This window comes from Leptopilina boulardi, unplaced genomic scaffold, assembly GCF_019393585.1.
Source record: "Leptopilina boulardi isolate dan_hultmark-lab unplaced genomic scaffold, ZJU_Lbou_2.1 LbouV2_121, whole genome shotgun sequence".
In the NCBI taxonomy this organism is placed as follows: Eukaryota; Metazoa; Arthropoda; class Insecta; order Hymenoptera; family Figitidae; genus Leptopilina; species Leptopilina boulardi.
The window spans coordinates 1,875,015-1,893,217 of NW_026137665.1; the positions used below are offsets into that span (position 1 = coordinate 1,875,015).

General features: G+C 25.8%; 1 protein-coding gene and 1 long non-coding RNA gene across 2 annotated transcripts; both read left to right on the forward strand.

Annotated features, from left to right (window-relative positions):
- Nucleotides 1-8,663: 8,663 nt before the first annotated feature.
- LOC127286596 (uncharacterized) lies at nucleotides 8,664-11,910 on the forward strand. Its single transcript, XR_007843764.1, has 2 exons — nucleotides 8,664-9,076; nucleotides 9,260-11,910. It is a non-coding gene; the product is annotated as an uncharacterized LOC127286596 (long non-coding RNA).
- A 534-nt stretch (nucleotides 11,911-12,444) lies between these two features.
- LOC127286250 (uncharacterized) lies at nucleotides 12,445-16,683 on the forward strand. Its single transcript, XM_051312627.1, has 5 exons — nucleotides 12,445-12,638; nucleotides 12,823-13,047; nucleotides 15,022-15,297; nucleotides 15,447-15,674; nucleotides 15,991-16,683. Exons 1-5 carry the CDS (start codon nucleotides 12,546-12,548, stop codon nucleotides 16,300-16,302), a joined length of 1,134 nt encoding a protein of 377 aa, XP_051168584.1. The 5' UTR covers nucleotides 12,445-12,545; the 3' UTR covers nucleotides 16,303-16,683.
- The last annotated feature ends 1,520 nt before the right edge of the window (nucleotides 16,684-18,203 follow it).

Here is an 18,203-nt window from a genome sequence, read left to right on the forward strand (position 1 = left end):
ATTATTATTAACTATATGTTTCCAATTAATTTGTTTCAGATGGTGATGGAAATTTTTTGACTCAATCAATAAGCGTAAAATCATTTGCACTAGACAAAGCAAATCAAGAAGTCACAAATTCAAAATACATAAAATGTCTTTACTGCAATCAATATTTCACTGAAGAATGTTTTTTAATACGTCATGAAAAATATCATTGTTATGAAAATCCACAATCAATTATGTTTGGAAAAAAGCAAACATTCATTTGCAATGTTTGTCATGCAAAATATTCCCACAAACAAAATCTCACCTATCATAAAAGACACGATTGTGGAAAAATTCATCAATGTCATAAATGTCAACAAATTTTTAAACGAATCACAAGTCTTAAATCTCATTTAAAAAATTGTAATAACTCATATTGTAATTATTGAAAAAAAAAAATATATATATGTTAACAATTCTATATAATTTTATAGTTTTATTTATTAACTATTTCTTTGATTTATAGTAAATTATACGGTGTGATATAGAGAATAAATTTCTTTTCGGATTAATGGTGGTTATAGGTCACAAAAAAACTGAAAAGAATGGTATGTATTTTATATTTTCCAAACATCTCTAAATTTTCATTTTAGAGCCAAAAAACCGTTTTTACGTATATTTATAAAATCGTGGCTTTTTAAATGCAGATCAAAAGTTATTTGTATATATAATAAATAATTTATAATTACATTATTTGTGAATTGTTATGGTAACGGTTGTTATGGTAACTGTTACCATGGCAACCATACGAGTGCACGACGGACAGACGGACGGACGCCGAAGCGAAAAATGTATTTTTTAAAACTGTTTATAATTAATTTTTATTAAAATTTTGTTTGCGTTAAAAACCATTTTTCTGTTTTGAAGTTATCTTAAACTAAAATTAAACTGAAATTATACTATAATATATGACGCTTCATGAGGAAAGGGACCTTAAAGGCAAAAAATGTTAGTTTATGTTTAGTGATAGTTTTAGCTTGATAAAATGTTTGTTTTTTTAATTATATAAACTTAAAATCAATTTCTATTGAGTATTTTGGATCTAATGAAAACAAAAACATCAGTGGTTTGTATTAAGAGTTGGAGCCTCTTTGTATATTTTCAATCCGAAAATCACAAACATAACCTAAAAATTTTTTGCTTCTAAGGTCTCTCTTCTCGTGGAGCTTCACATAGAGCGGATTTTCACCGTATAAAGCGTATAAAGTTAGGCGGCCTATGTGCCGAGGCATGACTTTAGTTATGCCTCTTTGGTAGCCTGACGTCAGGGGTACCAATGCAACTGCAAACCGTCGATGAATCGAAACTGATCTAAAGGCCAACGCACAATAGATTCGCGAAAGTCGTTCGCGAACGAGATGCATGAGATAGAAAAGGATACAAATAAATCTCTGTCCTTTTCTAACTCCTGTTTCACGTTCGCGAAAGTCCTTTGGCGAAGCTATTTTGCCTAGGCCTTATGCTGATTCTACACATCAAAAGCAGACGATGGTTTGCAGTTGCGTTGGTACCCCTGACGTCAGGCCACTAAAGAGGCATAGGCCGTTTCCGAATTGGGATTTTTAGCGCATGCTTAATAAAGTGTACACTCGGGAAGTATGCAGTGTCCTTCCTTGTTTTACCGCGTGAAAAAAGGACACTGCATACTTCCCGAGTATACACTTTATCAGAAATGCGATAAAAATCTCAATTCGGAAACGGTTATTGGGAACCGCAGAGCTGCGATACGCCATCTGGTGTCGACACACTTGCGGTAGCCATTTTTTACTTTGTCTCTGTCTAACATATGTATAAAGAAAGAGACAAAACTGCAAGATGGTTGCCGCAAGTGGGTTCAGGGTTGAGTAGTTACACAAGATTTCGGATCCCAATACCTAAAGTCATACCTTAACTAGGTCTAATAAGAAATTTTCCCAATTATTTTTTTCTTTTTCTACACATAGTGTTATTCGTGTTATTAATACAATTCTTATGCATGTTAATGTATATCGTCAATTTTAATTGCAAATTTTTGATTTCCAACATTTTTGTTAATTATTCATTTATTATATGTTTCAGAATATACAAATATATGGGAAGAATTAAATTCTTCAAATATGCAAGATCCATTATTCATCTCTCAATCGCAAAATTTGGAATGTTACGATCAACAAACAAATAATGTAATTGGAAGTCATAAATGTAATTTTTGTGAAAGATGCTTTAAACGTTATTGTGATAAAGCAAAACATCAAAAATTTCAATGCTCCTTAAATCCAAAATGTAAAAATAAATTTAAAACATTTAATAAATTTTTTATTTGCAATTCATGTGGTGCAAGCTATAGTCACGATTATAATTTACGTGCACATCAAAAATACGATTGCGGTCGTACTCATTCATGTAAAAAGTGTGGTAAAAATTTTAGCGAACTTCGAAATTTAAGACGACATTTGTCGCATGTTGCTTGCGTCAAAGAATATAATGCTACACGACGTTCTTAAAAAAAATACGTTACTGAATTGAGGTTATGTTACATTTTGTTCAAATTTCAAATTGTTTTTTCCCAAAATGTAATTTATAATTTCCAATAATAATGCTGTAAGTTACTCACACCTCTCCTCAACAAAGTTTAATTATTATCAAAATGGTGCTTTTATGAAGGTTCTACAATAGGTGCAAAAGACAAGTTCAAGTCCAAGAGCCAATCTCATAAGTGCGAAAGAGATAGGTAGTCTATATATCTATCTCTCTTGCACTCATGAGATTTGCGCTTGCACTTGTACTTGGCTATTGAACCTATTCTGGAACCGCCTTTAGATAATCATGGGATCTTTTTAAATACATAAAATAGTAATATACATATAAACGTTTCGAAAATTTCGCAGAATATATTTAATAAAGTAAATTTTCTATAAGTATTTAAATAAATACATATGTTTTGTAAATTCTGTGTTTTTTAATTAAAAAATTACATTTTGTTTCCATTGTCCCCACTAGTCAAAATCTCCATTCGTCATAATTCTCGTCAACTACCGCACCCTGCACTAGTGGAAAATCGAACATAACCTTATTTAATGCATTTTTCCATTATTGAGGTTATGTTCGATTCGTTCGGGAACGGCGTTCGCGAACCTATTGTGCGTTGGCCTTTACTGAATTTTCACTGGAGCAGGATGTGGCAACAATGGCAACCAACCGTCTCTAATTTCTGGTGGTGGGAGTATTGGGATTACCGACCATGGTTTGTTCCAAAACGCTAGTTCTGAAACTTGCCATCGCAACTGAGGGCGCAACACGATAGAGGTGTATAACTTATTTTTTTGTCTAGTTCTAACCTCAAAAAGATAGGATGAAAGATGAAATTATAAATTCGATGAATTTTTACTTATTTCCAAAACTGAATTTTACATTATTATTGACATTATTAGCAGTTTTCATGATATTAAGAAATGTGGAAATTCAATTACCAAGTAGAATGACCACTTGCGAAATTTATATTTCTAAATTTTACCAGAAATTCTTTCTATTACATTTGTTTATACAACACAAACTAGGCATTTTGTTTTTTACAACGCACAAACAGTAAAAATACACAACACGTAAAAATATAATAACTTTTGTAATAAACGTTTCAGTATTTAAGGTTAGAACTAGACATAAATGTAAACAAGTCATACACCTGTGGGGGTTGGCAGCCATTGTACCTTTCCCTCGCCCCTCGGCGTAACCCGAGGGAGGATACGAATAGGCCTAAGCAGAATGAAATCTCTAATCGTAAATCTTAAGCTTTTACATGAGAGAGAAAAGGATAGAAATATCTTTTGTCCTTTTCTCTCTCATGTAAAAGCTTAAGATTTACGATTAGAGATTTCATTCTGCTTAGGCCTTAAATAGAACGTTCATTCCTTTAACTACCTGCATAGCTTAGAGAATTAACTTATATGAGAAGATAGACTCGCAAGTAATAACTAATTAATGTAATATTATCATATCATCTTAAGTTGTTAATAAAGTGGTTGTTAATTAAATAATGAGTATCACGTATTTAGTGGGAGAAAACTTCTGCGAAAAGTAACATAATTTTCCCACACACCTCTATTGTATTGCGCCCTCAGTTGCGGTGGCAAGTTTCGGAACTAGCGTTTTGGAACAAACATGACCCCTTTCCCACCGCCCACCACAAGAAATTTGACACCTGTTTATACGAGCGGTTAGTTTCCACTGTCCCCACTCGTGATTTGTCTTAATTCTCGTCAACTACCGCACCGTGCTCTAGTAAAAATTTAGTAACTTTTAATTTTGAGAAGAAAGTTACTACAATTTTACTAGAGCAGGGTGTGGTAGTTGACGAGAATTATGACAAATGGCGAATGGGGACAATGGAAACCTACCGAGCGTGTTTAAGCCTAAGGCTGCAGTCCCATGGCAACGTTTTGCGTTGCGTTTTGTCACTAGACCCTGAGTGTAAACATAACAAACATATATCTGCATCTCTTTTACACTGATGGTCTAGTGACAAAACGCAACGCAAAACGCTGCCATGGGATTGCAGCCTAAAGGAGGTTCTACAATAGATGCAAAAGACAAGTGCAAATTCGAGAAAACCATGAGTGCAAGAGAGATAGCTAGAGTATCTATCCCTCTTGCACTCATAGTTTTTTTTGACTTGCACTTGCTTTTTACACCTATTATAGAACCTTCTTTAGCAGAAGTTGGTTTCCATTGTCCCCACTCGCCGTTTCTCATAATTCTCGTCAAGTACGGCACCCTACTCTAGTAAAAATTTAGTAACTTTTAATTTTAACAATAAAGTCAATTTATTACTAGAGCAGGGTGCGGTAGTTAACGAGAATTATGACAAATGTTGAGTGGGGATAATGGCAACCAACCGTCCAAACCCAGAATCGTTAATTCCAGAGGACATCACATTATACGTCGAATCTTTGACTAGAGCACATCGTCACATTCACCCTGTGTATTATTTTATAATTATAAAATATAGTAAATATTAATTTTTCTACAAAAATAAATCATATTTCGATTTATTTGTATTAAGAACAGTGTCGTCGATTATAATAATTTTTGACAAGGTAAATTTAAATTTAATAAAAAATTATTCTAAAATATACAAAAAAACATGTGACGCTCCGCTACAGACGTTACCTTAGGCTCTCAAAAAGTTTATGTTAGTGAGATAATTTTACCACAGTAAAAAGTTCTTGTTTTATTAAGCAAAATAAAAAAAATCTATTTTATTGAATATTTAAGATGTAAAAAAGATAAAAAATATATTTAACCAAATTCGAAATTTGAACTACATTTCACATGAAAATGTGAAAAAAATTTTTTCTCTAAAAAAAAAGGTTTTAGAGATGGATGCACATAATATAATACATATTACGTTTATTAAATTATATATTATAATTCATTTGTAATTTTAACTCGATATTATTTACAGGATTAATTTTTTTTCTAGCATTTGATCATGTCCATGATCTTTTTTTTACGTAATTTGCAACAGCAGCGTTTTAACTTTATACAAAGTACCTTCGATGAATGCAATAAGGATAAAATAAGGAATGATCCCAACTACGTTAATATAAAAATAGATCTCCTCAAAAGCATATGGGACAAGTTTGACGAATTGCATTCAAAGATTTTGGAATGTAGGACTGAAATTAAGATCGAATACGTCGATCTATTAAGCTATGTACACTCAATTTGTTACGACGACTGCCTCTTATATTACTGTAAAGCTATGTCTTCATTGCATGACTATAAGGATTCTTATCTTAAAAAATAATGATAGATGAACATGAATTGAGTTAACAGATGTATACTGAAATTTTCAAAATAAAAATTATTAACATTTTTTTTTTTTTTAATTTATTGTTCAATAAACATTTTTACAAAGTACATTTTGTATTTTTTCTTAAATGTTAGTAAACAATTGTAATTTTTATGCAATTCTTACAAACAATAGCTCATTTTGCTCTTTGAAAGATATTCTACAATTCTGTTTATTGAATTTTAATATTTTGTTCAAAAGTTAATAAACAAATAAAAGTTTTATTTTTCATCTTTTTTAAACAAAAACCATTATTTAACAAAAACACAAAATCAGAATTGTAGAGAATCTTTCAAAGAGAAAAATGAGCCATTGTTTATAAAATTGGATAAAAATTAAAATTGTTCACTTTTAAAAAAAATAGAAAATGTTTATTAATTATTATTTAACAACAAATTTTTACTCAAAATATTTTTTTTTCAAAATTGTACAATTGAATCTGTTGAATTTGGGTGTAATAAATTTTAAATATATATTTTTAGTTTTGTTAAAAACTACTTTTTAGTTTGAGGTTTTGTTAATGGGTTGAACCTCCTTTAATGAATTTCTAACATATAAATAAGGACAAATATAATCCACAAATTTTGTTAATCATTAATTAATCATTACAAAATATTAAATAATATTCCGATTGAGTTAAAAATTTTTTATTTTTCGAAAACTTGAATTCAAACTAAACTCAATATAACATATAATATTATTATATAATGTTATATATTGAGTTTAGTTTGAATTCAAGTTTTCGTAAAATAAAAAATTTTTAACTCAATCGGAATATTATTTAATATTTTGTAATGATTAACAAAATAAAAAAATTATAATAAAAAAAATAATATTAGTAATAAATAATTCAAGGCTAAATTAATTTTTTTCTTTTTTAATAATATTTTTTATTTTCATTTATTTTATAATTTGTTTTTTATTCTATTTCTTATTTTATTAATAATTATTAATCACTAATTAATCATTAAAAAGTGTGAATTAATATTCTGATCGACTTAAACTTTTTTTTTAATTTACGAAAACTTGAATTCGAATTTAATGCGAGATAGGATTATATTATACGGAAACTGAGTTAGCCTTTTATTATTTTGACAATTGAACTAGCTTCATCTTGAACTTAGCTCGTGTTGGTATTTTATTATTCTGACAAATGAACGGGCATCTTATCAACGGGAGGCATCGTTTTAATTTTTGAATGCTCATAACTTCCTTAACAATGCATCAATTTTAAAAGTCTTTTTTTTTAAAATGTGTGTTTTTAAACGTAATTTAAAAAAAAATCGATTTTTTTTTTCAAATGATATTAATATCAAATTTTTGAGTTTTAATGATAAAAAGTCATTTTTCTCATTTGACGTATTGATCGATTTTTTTCAAAATTTTTTCAAAAAAACTACTTCTTTTTACGAAACTTTTAAGCCTAGCTTGATAATGGGCAAATAATATTTACTATATTTTCGGAATTTTTTAAAAATATTTTTTTGGCTAAAAAAATTTGAAAAAATTCATGGAAACTAGTCTCAATTAGTACTAAAAGAAAAAAAAAATTTCCAAAAAAATCGGAGATGCAATTGCAGATGGACTTACACTTTGGCGTGGAATACATCATATATTTCATTGTGGATTATATTTGTCATTATTTATATGTTAGAAATTCATTAAAGGAGGTTCAACCCATTAACATAACCTCAAACTAAAAAGTAGTTTTTAACAAAACTAAAAATATATATTTAAAATTTATTACACACAAATTCGACAGATTCAATTGTACAATTTTGAAAAAAAAATATTTTGAGTAAAAATTTGTTGTTAAATAATAATTAATAAACATTTTCTTTTTTTTCTTAAAAGTAAGTGAACAATTTTAATTTTTATCCAATGGCTCATTTTTCTCTTTGAAAGATTCTCTACAATTCTGATTTTGTGTTTTTGTTAAATAATGGTTTTTGTTTAAAAAAAAAAGAAATATAAAAATTTTATTTGTTTATTAACTTTTGAACAAAATATTAAAATTCAACAAACAGAATTGTAGAATATCTTTCAAAGAGCAAAATGAGCATTCAAAAATTAAAAGTCATGATAATTCTCCAATTTTCAAAATTCCATAACTCGAAAGCGGCTTGCTAAAAAAATTTGAAAAATTCATGGAAGCTAGTCTCAATTAGTACTAAAAAAAAAAATTTCCAAAAAAATCGGAGATGCAATTGCAGATGGACTTACACTTTGGTGTGGAATACATCATATATTTCCATCCATTTCTGTCATACCTGTTATTGGTTCCTTAGCAACGTGAATATTCCATGATTATCTAAAGATACCATTTTGATAAAAATTGTTGAGAGAAGGTGTGTTTCGATATTGAAAATGTTATTAGGTATTTATAATAACGAAATACTTGTCTTTTTTGTAATCTTGATGAGCTATATTGTATAGCGAAAATACATTCGAAATAAAATAATAGAAAAATAAGCATTTTTTTTTTTTTTTAAATAACTTCTACTTATTGTACCGCAAAGGCCACGAAATTTGAAACATCTTTATAATAAATAATAATAAAATAAAGTTACACCATATATATTATTATTATTATTTTTATTATATAATATTTCATATAATATTTCTATTTACACAAGATTGTGATAATTTTGTAAAATTTAATGTTCCATTGCATGGTATAATTATTTTGTTTCTTTTTTTTTCATTTGTTTGCTTTTGTTTTAATTAAATTTTTAGTGTATGAAATTGTTAGACCTTAATATTATTTTTTTTTTAATACTAATTTTAATATGAATTATATTGTTTCAGGAAATATAAATACAACTTTTCATAATTTGGATTCAACATTTACACAATATGAAACATCGGTACTCGAAAATTTAGGATTGAGATTATTTTCATGTTCATTTTGTAAAAAATCATTTACTCAACAACGTTATCAGACTCGTCATGAACTTCATCAATGTTTAATGAATCCACAAAGTGTTAAAATGAAAGAACGCAAATTTCATACATGCAGTGCTTGCGGTACATCTTATACGCAAAGAAAAAGTTTAAATTTTCATATTCGACACGATTGTAATACAATTCATAAATGTGAAAAATGTGGATCAACATTTTTACAATATTCTACTCTAAAAGCACATTTAAATAGCAATTGCAGTCATTTATATTAAAAAAAAAATATATATATATATATAATAAATTGTAATTAAATAGGTAATATAGTAATAAATTAATGTATACCAAATTTATAAATAATATTTTTAATTTCATATATAGGAAATTATGAAAAAGATTTTTTTTTTCTTAATATCTTATTCAATGTAAATATTTAAAATTTATTTCCCCTTTTTATTGTAAATATTTAATTGACGATTATTTAAAATTTTTCTGTTTCAGAATTTAAATTATTCTCATGGAGGACAAACTACAAGGAGTTAACAACTGATGATAATGAAGGAGTAAATGATTCTTTTTTAAAATGTTTTTATTGTTTAAAAAATTTTGCAAATGTAAATAGTCGAAATCAACATATGTTTAATTGTTATTCAAAATCATTTGATAAAGATAAACCGGCAATGTTTCCTTGCGAACAATGTCACGCTAGTTATATGAGTAAAGGTCGTCTACGACAACATCAACGTCATGATTGTGGACGAAGTCATATTTGTCAATATTGTAATCGTAATTTTTCCGAAAGCAGCAGTTTAAATAGACATTTACGTGCTGGTATTTGCACAAAATTATATTTACAATTGTAAATAATTCTATGTATAAATTGTTATATATATATTTTTTTTTGAATTTTTTCGAAGCATGAAATAAGCTTTGAAATTATAATTAGTTTAGAATTTTCATTTGACAAAATTTCTGTTTGACACAATTTTTATTTGAAAAAAAAAATTCTAATTTACCTAAATTTTCATTTAGAATTATCATTTTTAATGTAATTTCAATTAAACGGAATTTAAATGACAGAATTTTCAATTGTCCGAACAAAAGTTCGGCGGAATCATTTTGACGAAAATTAAATTATTATCATGAGTGTTTGGTTCTTATTTTTTTATATTTGCCCCAAAATCATTCTATTCGATTCGAACAAAATTTTGGTATTTAAAAATTCGCAAAAAAAAAGTATTAGAATAATTAATTTCCATCAATTTTGGAAGATTTAAACACAATTTAGAATAGTTATTTTCGTATCAAGGGCGCAAAATAGGTGATTGTGGCGAAGGCGAGATTAGAGAAACCAAGGGGACCCGAAGCGCCCGAGGCGAAGCCGAGGGAGCGTAGAGTCGCCGAGGTTTCTTCATAATCTCGCCTGAGACACTATCACCTTTTGCGCCCGTGCTGCGAACAACATTTTTTGTCCTGTCTGCATGGAAAGTGTATTATTGAGTGCATGCAAGTCCGCTTGTTTCAATGTTCCATCAGGGTTGGGAAGATAATATACTTAAGGTAAATTACATGTAGTTGTTTACGTATATTATGTATGTTTATTATGTCACAAAAAATGAAAACAATACTTTTTTAATGGTGCGGGCGCGAATGTATTTTGCGCCCGCTTCTATGACGTCAGCGGGCGCGAATGTACTTTGCGCCCGCATCTATGACGTCAGCGGGCGCGAATGTACTTTGCGCCCGCTCACCCCATCTCTGGGCGGGAATCACTTACTTTGCGACCGCCTCAAGTGCACGAAATAACACACTTTCCGTGCAGGTAGGACAAAAAAAATTATATTGGATCAAAATCTTTTATAAAAAAATGATTTGTTAATATTTTGACTTTTTAAATTGAATTAAGAAACAATTAAATGATTTTGCCATTTTTCTTTCAGTTCAGAAGAAAATTACAATTTGTATCCAATTTTTGTAAACAGTACTTTTAAGGGTGAAGAACCGGTGAAATTTCAACCCATCGAAATTAATGTTGTTAAAGGCTATCAATTTTTTTTTTTTGCATTATTTGGCATCTAAAATTATTATGTATAACAAAAAATGTTGTCCATTTAGAAATATTAAAAATTTTCAAATTCCATACGATTGATTGTTCAAAACCATGAAAAAAGCCTCAAAAAAAATTGTCGATAAAAAATAATAAAAATTGTGTAAGAAATTGAATTTTTAAGAAATAATCATTTAAATTTAAACGAAACATAATTGATCTTGTTTAGAGGTAACAATTTTTTTTTTTTTGACATTTTCTCATAACCTGAAATTATATTCCACTATAAAAAATAAAAAAAACGTAATTTTTAACAATTTTTTTTATTTTACAAAAATTTTATTTTTTGAAAAAATTTTTTTATTTAATTATTAATGAAGTTTTTTAATTTTTCAGAGTATATTATAACTTTAAATAAATATTGTCAGAAAAAAATTTGACAAATCTAAATAGCATTAATTTCAATAGATTGAAATTTTACCGGTCCCTCCCCTTAACAAAATTAAAAAAGAATTAAAAAAAAATAATTGTAAAGAATATTTGAAGGAGTAAAATAAACTATTCCGTCAAGTGGGGCTATTATACTCAGCGCCAGTTTTGAATTAATAAAGTACCTAAAAAATGTTAATTTTAAAAAATTTTTACCTTTTTTAATAAATATAGATTTTAGTAAAATTTCAATGTTTAACTTTCAAATTCTGAATTTTGGTGAAGCACTGAGTAAAAAAAGTAGCGTTTTCTTGAGTATAATAGCCCAAATTGACGGAATGTAAAAAAGTTCGTTTAAGTATTAATTTTTTAATATAGAAATTCGGAATGGAATGATTATTAAATAATAATTCTAAAATAAATTCAAGGTATAATAAATAATTCATGGAAAATGAAAATTCTAACAAATTAATTTTAAGAGCTCATTCACAAGCTTCTCATAATTTTATATCGCTTTTGTAATTGATTATAAGATTTACATGTAATAATTTAAAATGATTATATTAATCATGGATATATTTATTTACAATAAATAACGCGTTTTTACTATTATAATCATCTACATTATAATAAAAAATTATTGTACTCAATAAAGAAAAATAATTCACCTTTGAAACCTTGAAACAAAAATGTGCCCATTTTAAATAAATTGATAGAAAAATTATTAAATTTACATAAAAAAAAATTAAAGTTAATATATAAATTAAGAAAAAAAAAAATTTCTAAAAAAAATAATTTTTAACTTCACTAAAAAAAAAATATTCTTGAATCAAGAATAATAATTAATCCAGATACAATTCTATTTATAATAAGAAAAATATATTCTTGATGTAAATTTTTTCATTATAGATTGAGGATAATATGTTGAAATACTCTATACCGAGTATTTTTTTAATATAAAAGAAAATAAAATTGTATATTTATTTGTATGCTTTTTGAATGAAATAAATATTAAACAGATTAATTTGTTATATAAATTAATGAAAAAATATAAATTTTCAAAGAAATAATATTGTATAATATGCAATAATTTGTATTAGATAATATTTTTTAATTATTATAATAATACCACGCAGCAATAATAAGTAAATTTTGCTTTCATATTCATTTGATTATTGTATATTTCTTTTTTTTTCAATTTGTTACCAATAAATAAATTTTTTTTTTTCATTTGTTATAGATTCAGAAGATTCACGTAGTAGGGAACATCCAACATTATCAGTTAAAAATTTGGAAACTCTACAATTTCCCATGTTTGTTAGTACCGGTATTATTGATTATGCAACTCCTTCAACGTCCACAGAAGATTTATCACTTTTTACCGAAAGTCATATATTTGTAAGGGTACGTGTTGTATTAATAATTTTATATATTTAATTTAAATATTATTATATCTTTATTATATATAGATATATATGTAAAATTATTCATGAAACAATAAAAATTGAATATAGTTATTTTTAAAAAATAGAAAAAATTATTTATATTTATAATTTTTTTTTTTACATCAATTTCATTATTCTTTCAGGCAAATAAAATTGAAAATTGTTTCCCATTATCGTGGCCGGAAGATATTCAGGTAGTCATCAATGAAGGTGTAAAACCTGACGATAAAATGAGAAATGAAATTATAAGAAAAATTGTCAGACGCATGGAAGACAATGGTTTAATGCAAGATGCTGATTATTGTGATGTTGCTCAAAGAGCTCTTCAAAAATTTCCTATTTTAGAATTGAGAACTGCCGCTGGAGTTGTAAGTATTGTTTATAAATATTATATTTATCGGTGATTCTCCGCGTAGCGCATGATTTGGTATCTGAAACTTAAAAAATATTTTTTTATCGAAATTATAAATATCAATACATATTTTTGAAGATAAAGTGTCAAGAAATAAATATCAATGGTGGGCCGGAAAATTTTTTTATAATTTTTTAATTTTTTTAAACAAATTAAAATAAAATTCTTTGCTTTTTGAATTGGCGTAATTCACAAAAATATATATATAGCGCGAACGATAATTAAAAATTTTTATTTCGGTAATTTACGAAAATTTTCGAGGTAATTTATGGAAATTTATGCTGTAATTTATAGAAATTTTGTCTAAAATTCATAAAAATATGTAAAGCATAAATCACAATTAAAAAATATTATTTTGGTAATTTACGGAAATTTCCGCGGTAATTTATGGAAATTTTCGCGGTAATTTACAAAAATAGGAAAAGAACTAGGCGCAATTGCACCTACATCTAGGGTTTCGTGGCGCTTTAAATTTTAATTAAAAACAAAATAAATCAAAAATAAATAATTTAAAAATAAATAATAAAATTTATTTTATAAATTTTATGTACTATTAAATTTTATTTATTTAGCAAAATTTTTATTATAAATTAATTAATCATTTATCTTTTTTTGAAAATGTCCATTCGATAATGTCCACTATTAAGACATGTCAACTCTTGGACATGTCAACTACTGGGACATGTCAACTATATGGACATGTCAACTATTGGGACATGTCAGCTATTGGGACATGTCAATTACTGAGACAAATTTGAATTTGGGATCTGTGGTGCCCCAAAATTTTAATTTGGGATCTGTGCCCTAAAATTTGATTTTGGGAGCTGTGGTGCCCCAAAATATACTACGGACAGACGGACGCCAAAGTGAAACTATAAGGCTTTCGGCCATGGGCCACGAAACCCTAAAAACATATAGCGCGAACGACAATTAAAAATTTTATTTCGGTAATTTACGGAAATTTTCGAGCTAATTCATGGAAATTTATGCGGTAATTTATAAAAAATTTGTCTAAAATTCATAAAAATATGTAAAGCATGAATCACAATTAAAAATTATAATTTTGGTAATTTACGGAAATTTCCGCGGTAATTTACAAAGACATACATATAGCGCGAACGACAATTAAAAATTTTATTTCGGTAATTTATGGAAATTTATACGGTCATTTATAGAAATTTTGGCTATAATTCATAAAAATATGTAAAGCATAAATCGCAATTAAAATTTTTAATTTCGGTAATTTATGAAAATTTTCGCGGTAATTTACAAAAATATATATAGCGCGAACGACAATTAAAAATTTTATTTTGGTAATTTATGGAAATTTATTTGGTAAGTTATAGTAAACTTACCGGAGCTATGATAGTTTATAATAAATATTTTTAATTTTGTTTGTTTCATTGTGTATTAAACTTGCACTAGTGACGGTGGAAATTCTGTATAATGTATAATGTTAAAAACAAAAGTAACTATTGGTTTTTATTTGTAATCTCAGAAATTACCTTTTTACATTGGAATCGAAATATTATGTGAACATTATTTGTAATTTTTCTTTCATAACATGAAAAAAAGCAAGTTGTGCGCTACGCGGAGAATCACCCTTTGATATATGAAGCATTCCAGGTGAAATTATGTATTCAGAATTTTTTTTTGAACATTTTTTTTCGAAATATTTATAAAAAATAACAAAATACATATTTTCTTATTTTTAATAAAAATATTTCGAAAAAAATGTTTAAAAAAAAAATTCTGAATAATTTCACTTGTAATTCTCAGTATAGAAAAAAATATTCTTCTTCATTCTTCTAAAATCCTTTTCTGTACTTGAATTAAACTATTATTTTCCTCTTTTATATTAAAAAAATAAAATTAATAAAACGATTATTTCTTTGAAATTTTATTTAATGTTTGTAAAAATTATTTTTAGGAAACGTTAGTCAGTCAAATGAAAAGATGCTCTAAAAATCATGTTCATTATTTAAAATTGCAAAGAAGAAAAATGTCTGCAGAAGATACACCAGCCAAATGTCATGAAAAAATTATTAAAATGATGCATCAAGAAATGGCAAAACAATCACCATCGATAAATATTCTCAAAAATCTTCTTATTCGTTGTAGAAAAAAAAGACAAGAGGATGCTAAACGTGCATCGTCTGTGGAAATGCATTTGCGAGATTATCCAGCTCTTAAATTTCAACAATTGGTAGGTCAATTCTTTTTATTTTTTAATATATTATTTACAATTTTTTTTTAAATTCTTTTTTCTTTTACTTTCACTACTCACATAAAAAATTTAATAAAAAAAAACCAAATTCTTTATATTCTATATCAATTTTTGTTTTTTTTTTTTAGGTTCTTAATGAATTTGAAGCAATAGTGGGCTTATCACTGCCAGAGCTTAGAGATCGATGGTCTATTGCTGTACCAAAATTGGTGAACTATTTTGCTCCAAACGATAATACTTGGCTGAATAAAACAATAAGTCAATTATCTGTTCAAGCATTGCAATTAATTTCTACTCACTTCAAGGCTAGATTTGGACAAGAAAATAGAAGTAGACACATCATAGAAATATTTGAGGTATATTATATATGTATAAAAAATAATTTTATATTACAATAAAATATATTCTTAAAAATTGCATCGAAAAAAAATATTCTTCATTTGAAATGCGTTTTTTTTTTTTATCTAAAATTTGACAATTTTCTATTTGAAATTATATAAAGTATTAGTCCAGAAACTGATAATATTTTGCATTTTCCTTTCCATTTTTGAGGATAGTAATAATAGGAAAAAGAAGAGGAATCCTCTTAAAGTGAAGAATATTTTTTTATCAACGTAAGAAAATTATTTAAGACTGAAAATTCTTTTTTATTTTATTTTTTTTTATTTTTAGGACGGAACATCTTTTGATGTAGCACTTCCAAGAATTCAAGATCCACCACGTTTAATTGCCATTGGAGCTGAAGATTCAACATCATTGTTGGTTTCAATTTATATTGATGGAAAAATTGAATTCACCGGAACACCAATAGACGGCCTGCTATATTTACAGGCAGTTTATTGGGTTTTTAATCTTTCTTATGCATCTGAGGCAAAAGTTGCTTTTACATTTTTAGGAGCTGTTCTACTTCAAAAAAGATATGAAAAATCTTATAGAAAATTAAAAAGAGTTCTCAATGCTCTTGAAAATTTGAATTTATTTTAAATTTTAATTTAATCAATTTTCTTATAAGGAATCATAGTTTAAGAATTTTAGAAATAAACTCCATGTTTTACTATTTATTATTCGTATAATAATATTAATATTTTTTCATTCAATATAGACACATCTATACTAACAGTGATGACACGTAACATTTAATATATTGAAGTAACCAATATAAATTATTATTAATTATCTCATTTTGTAATGAACAAGAATATCTAATTACATATTTCAGAAATATGTATAAAGAAACAAAATTTTATTGGAAAAATTGAAATAAAAAAAAAAAAATTAATTTTCGTTTTAACTTAATGAGATAATTGAGAAACGAATTAATTTTTCATGTGATTAAACTGTTTGTACGAAATAAATGCAAATAAATTGAAATGTTTGTTTTATTTACTTCTTGAAAACAATTTATTTACGATGTTAAAATTCACAACGTTTATGATCAACGATTTTTAAAGAAATATTTTTTTAAGGAAAAATTCTTTGAATTTTTCTCTTAAAAATATTTTTTACAATTAAATATTTTTGATAAAAAAAAAGACAAAAAAATTATTAAAAAAATATTTTTTAAGATAGAAATTTTTAAAACTTTTTCGTCTTAAAAAATATGTTTTCAAATCGTTGATCATAAACGTTGTTTATATTTTTAAATTATTGACTATAATAAAAATTTTATTTTATGTAAAGCATTTAAATGAGAAATATTTTTTTTAAATGTTATTTTCGAAATATTTTTCTAATTGTTGCTTTTATTCTGTTGCAGAATTATTGGACAATATTTATTATCATTTAAAGATTAGAAGCTACTTCAATTTTACCTTAAAAAAAAAATTGTTTTTCAGTATTAAAAAACAAAATGAAAAATTGTGCGTAAAACAGATGTTACAACAAATGGGAATCTTCTAACAAAAACAGAAATAAAATTTGTACTAAACAATGTTAAATAAATATTATTTTTTAACAGTGGCTTAAATAAATATTTGAATTTTTGTTTATAATATTATTATATTTTTTTTCATTCTTTACAGAAAAAATGGTATAAATATTGATTTAAAAATTGACAAAAATTTTTTTACGAAAAAAATTTATATTTATTATTTATTTAATTATAAAATAAACTAATTCCCTTGGTAAATCAGTGAATAATAAAAATATTCATTCTATTCATCTGCGTCAATTCCATATCAATTCCATAAATAAATATTTGATTCTATTTTTTTCATTTAAACTTGTTTAAATTTTTTTAATATAATTATTTGTCATTACAGAGTTTATTTTTAATTTATTTAATTTATTTAATTTAATTTTTATTTTACAAAATTTTTCTTTACCCAATTCTTTATTTAAAAAAAAATTTTTTTAATTTAATCGAATTTTAATTTAGCATAATTCTTATTCAAAAAGAATTTGAAGTGATTTAAATTTTTAAATGTCAGAATTTCCATTTCATCGAATTTTTATTTTCACAAATTGTAATTTGGATAGAATTTTAGTGAATTAAAATTCGGTTAAATAAGAATTTTGTTTTTAAATAAAAATTTTGCTAAAGAAAACTTCTGTGAAATATAAATTCTGTAAAGTAAAAATTTATTTAAAAAGAAATTTTGTCAGATGTTAATTCGAAAAATAATAATTCGTCTAAAAAATAATTTTATCTAAAAGAATTCTTTATAATGAAAGTTTTAACTAATAAGTTTTATGAAATAATCATGGGTTGCATATTAATAAAAATTTACTAATATTGTTCATATTGTTATATATTTTGTTGAAAATAATTTATTTAAATAATATTCAACGTAAAAGAGATAATTTTTTGTTATGTTTAATATTTTTAAAGAGAAGATTAAAAAAAAAAAAAAAATGAAACGAGCAAAATTGTGTAGAATTATTAC

What these genes read in the sequence shown, in the direction of transcription:
- LOC127286250 (XM_051312627.1), top strand. Translation starts at nt 12,546, where the DNA reads ATGTTTGTTAGTACCGGTATTATTGATTATGCAACTCCTTCAACGTCC. An exon ending in TGAGAACTGCCGCTGGAGTT is followed by an intron (nt 13,048 to 15,021) that starts GTAAGTATTGTT and finishes AATTATTTTTAG; the next exon opens with GAAACGTTAGTCAGTCAAAT. An exon ending in CTCTTAAATTTCAACAATTG is followed by an intron (nt 15,298 to 15,446) that starts GTAGGTCAATTC and finishes TTTTTTTTTTAG; the next exon opens with GTTCTTAATGAATTTGAAGC.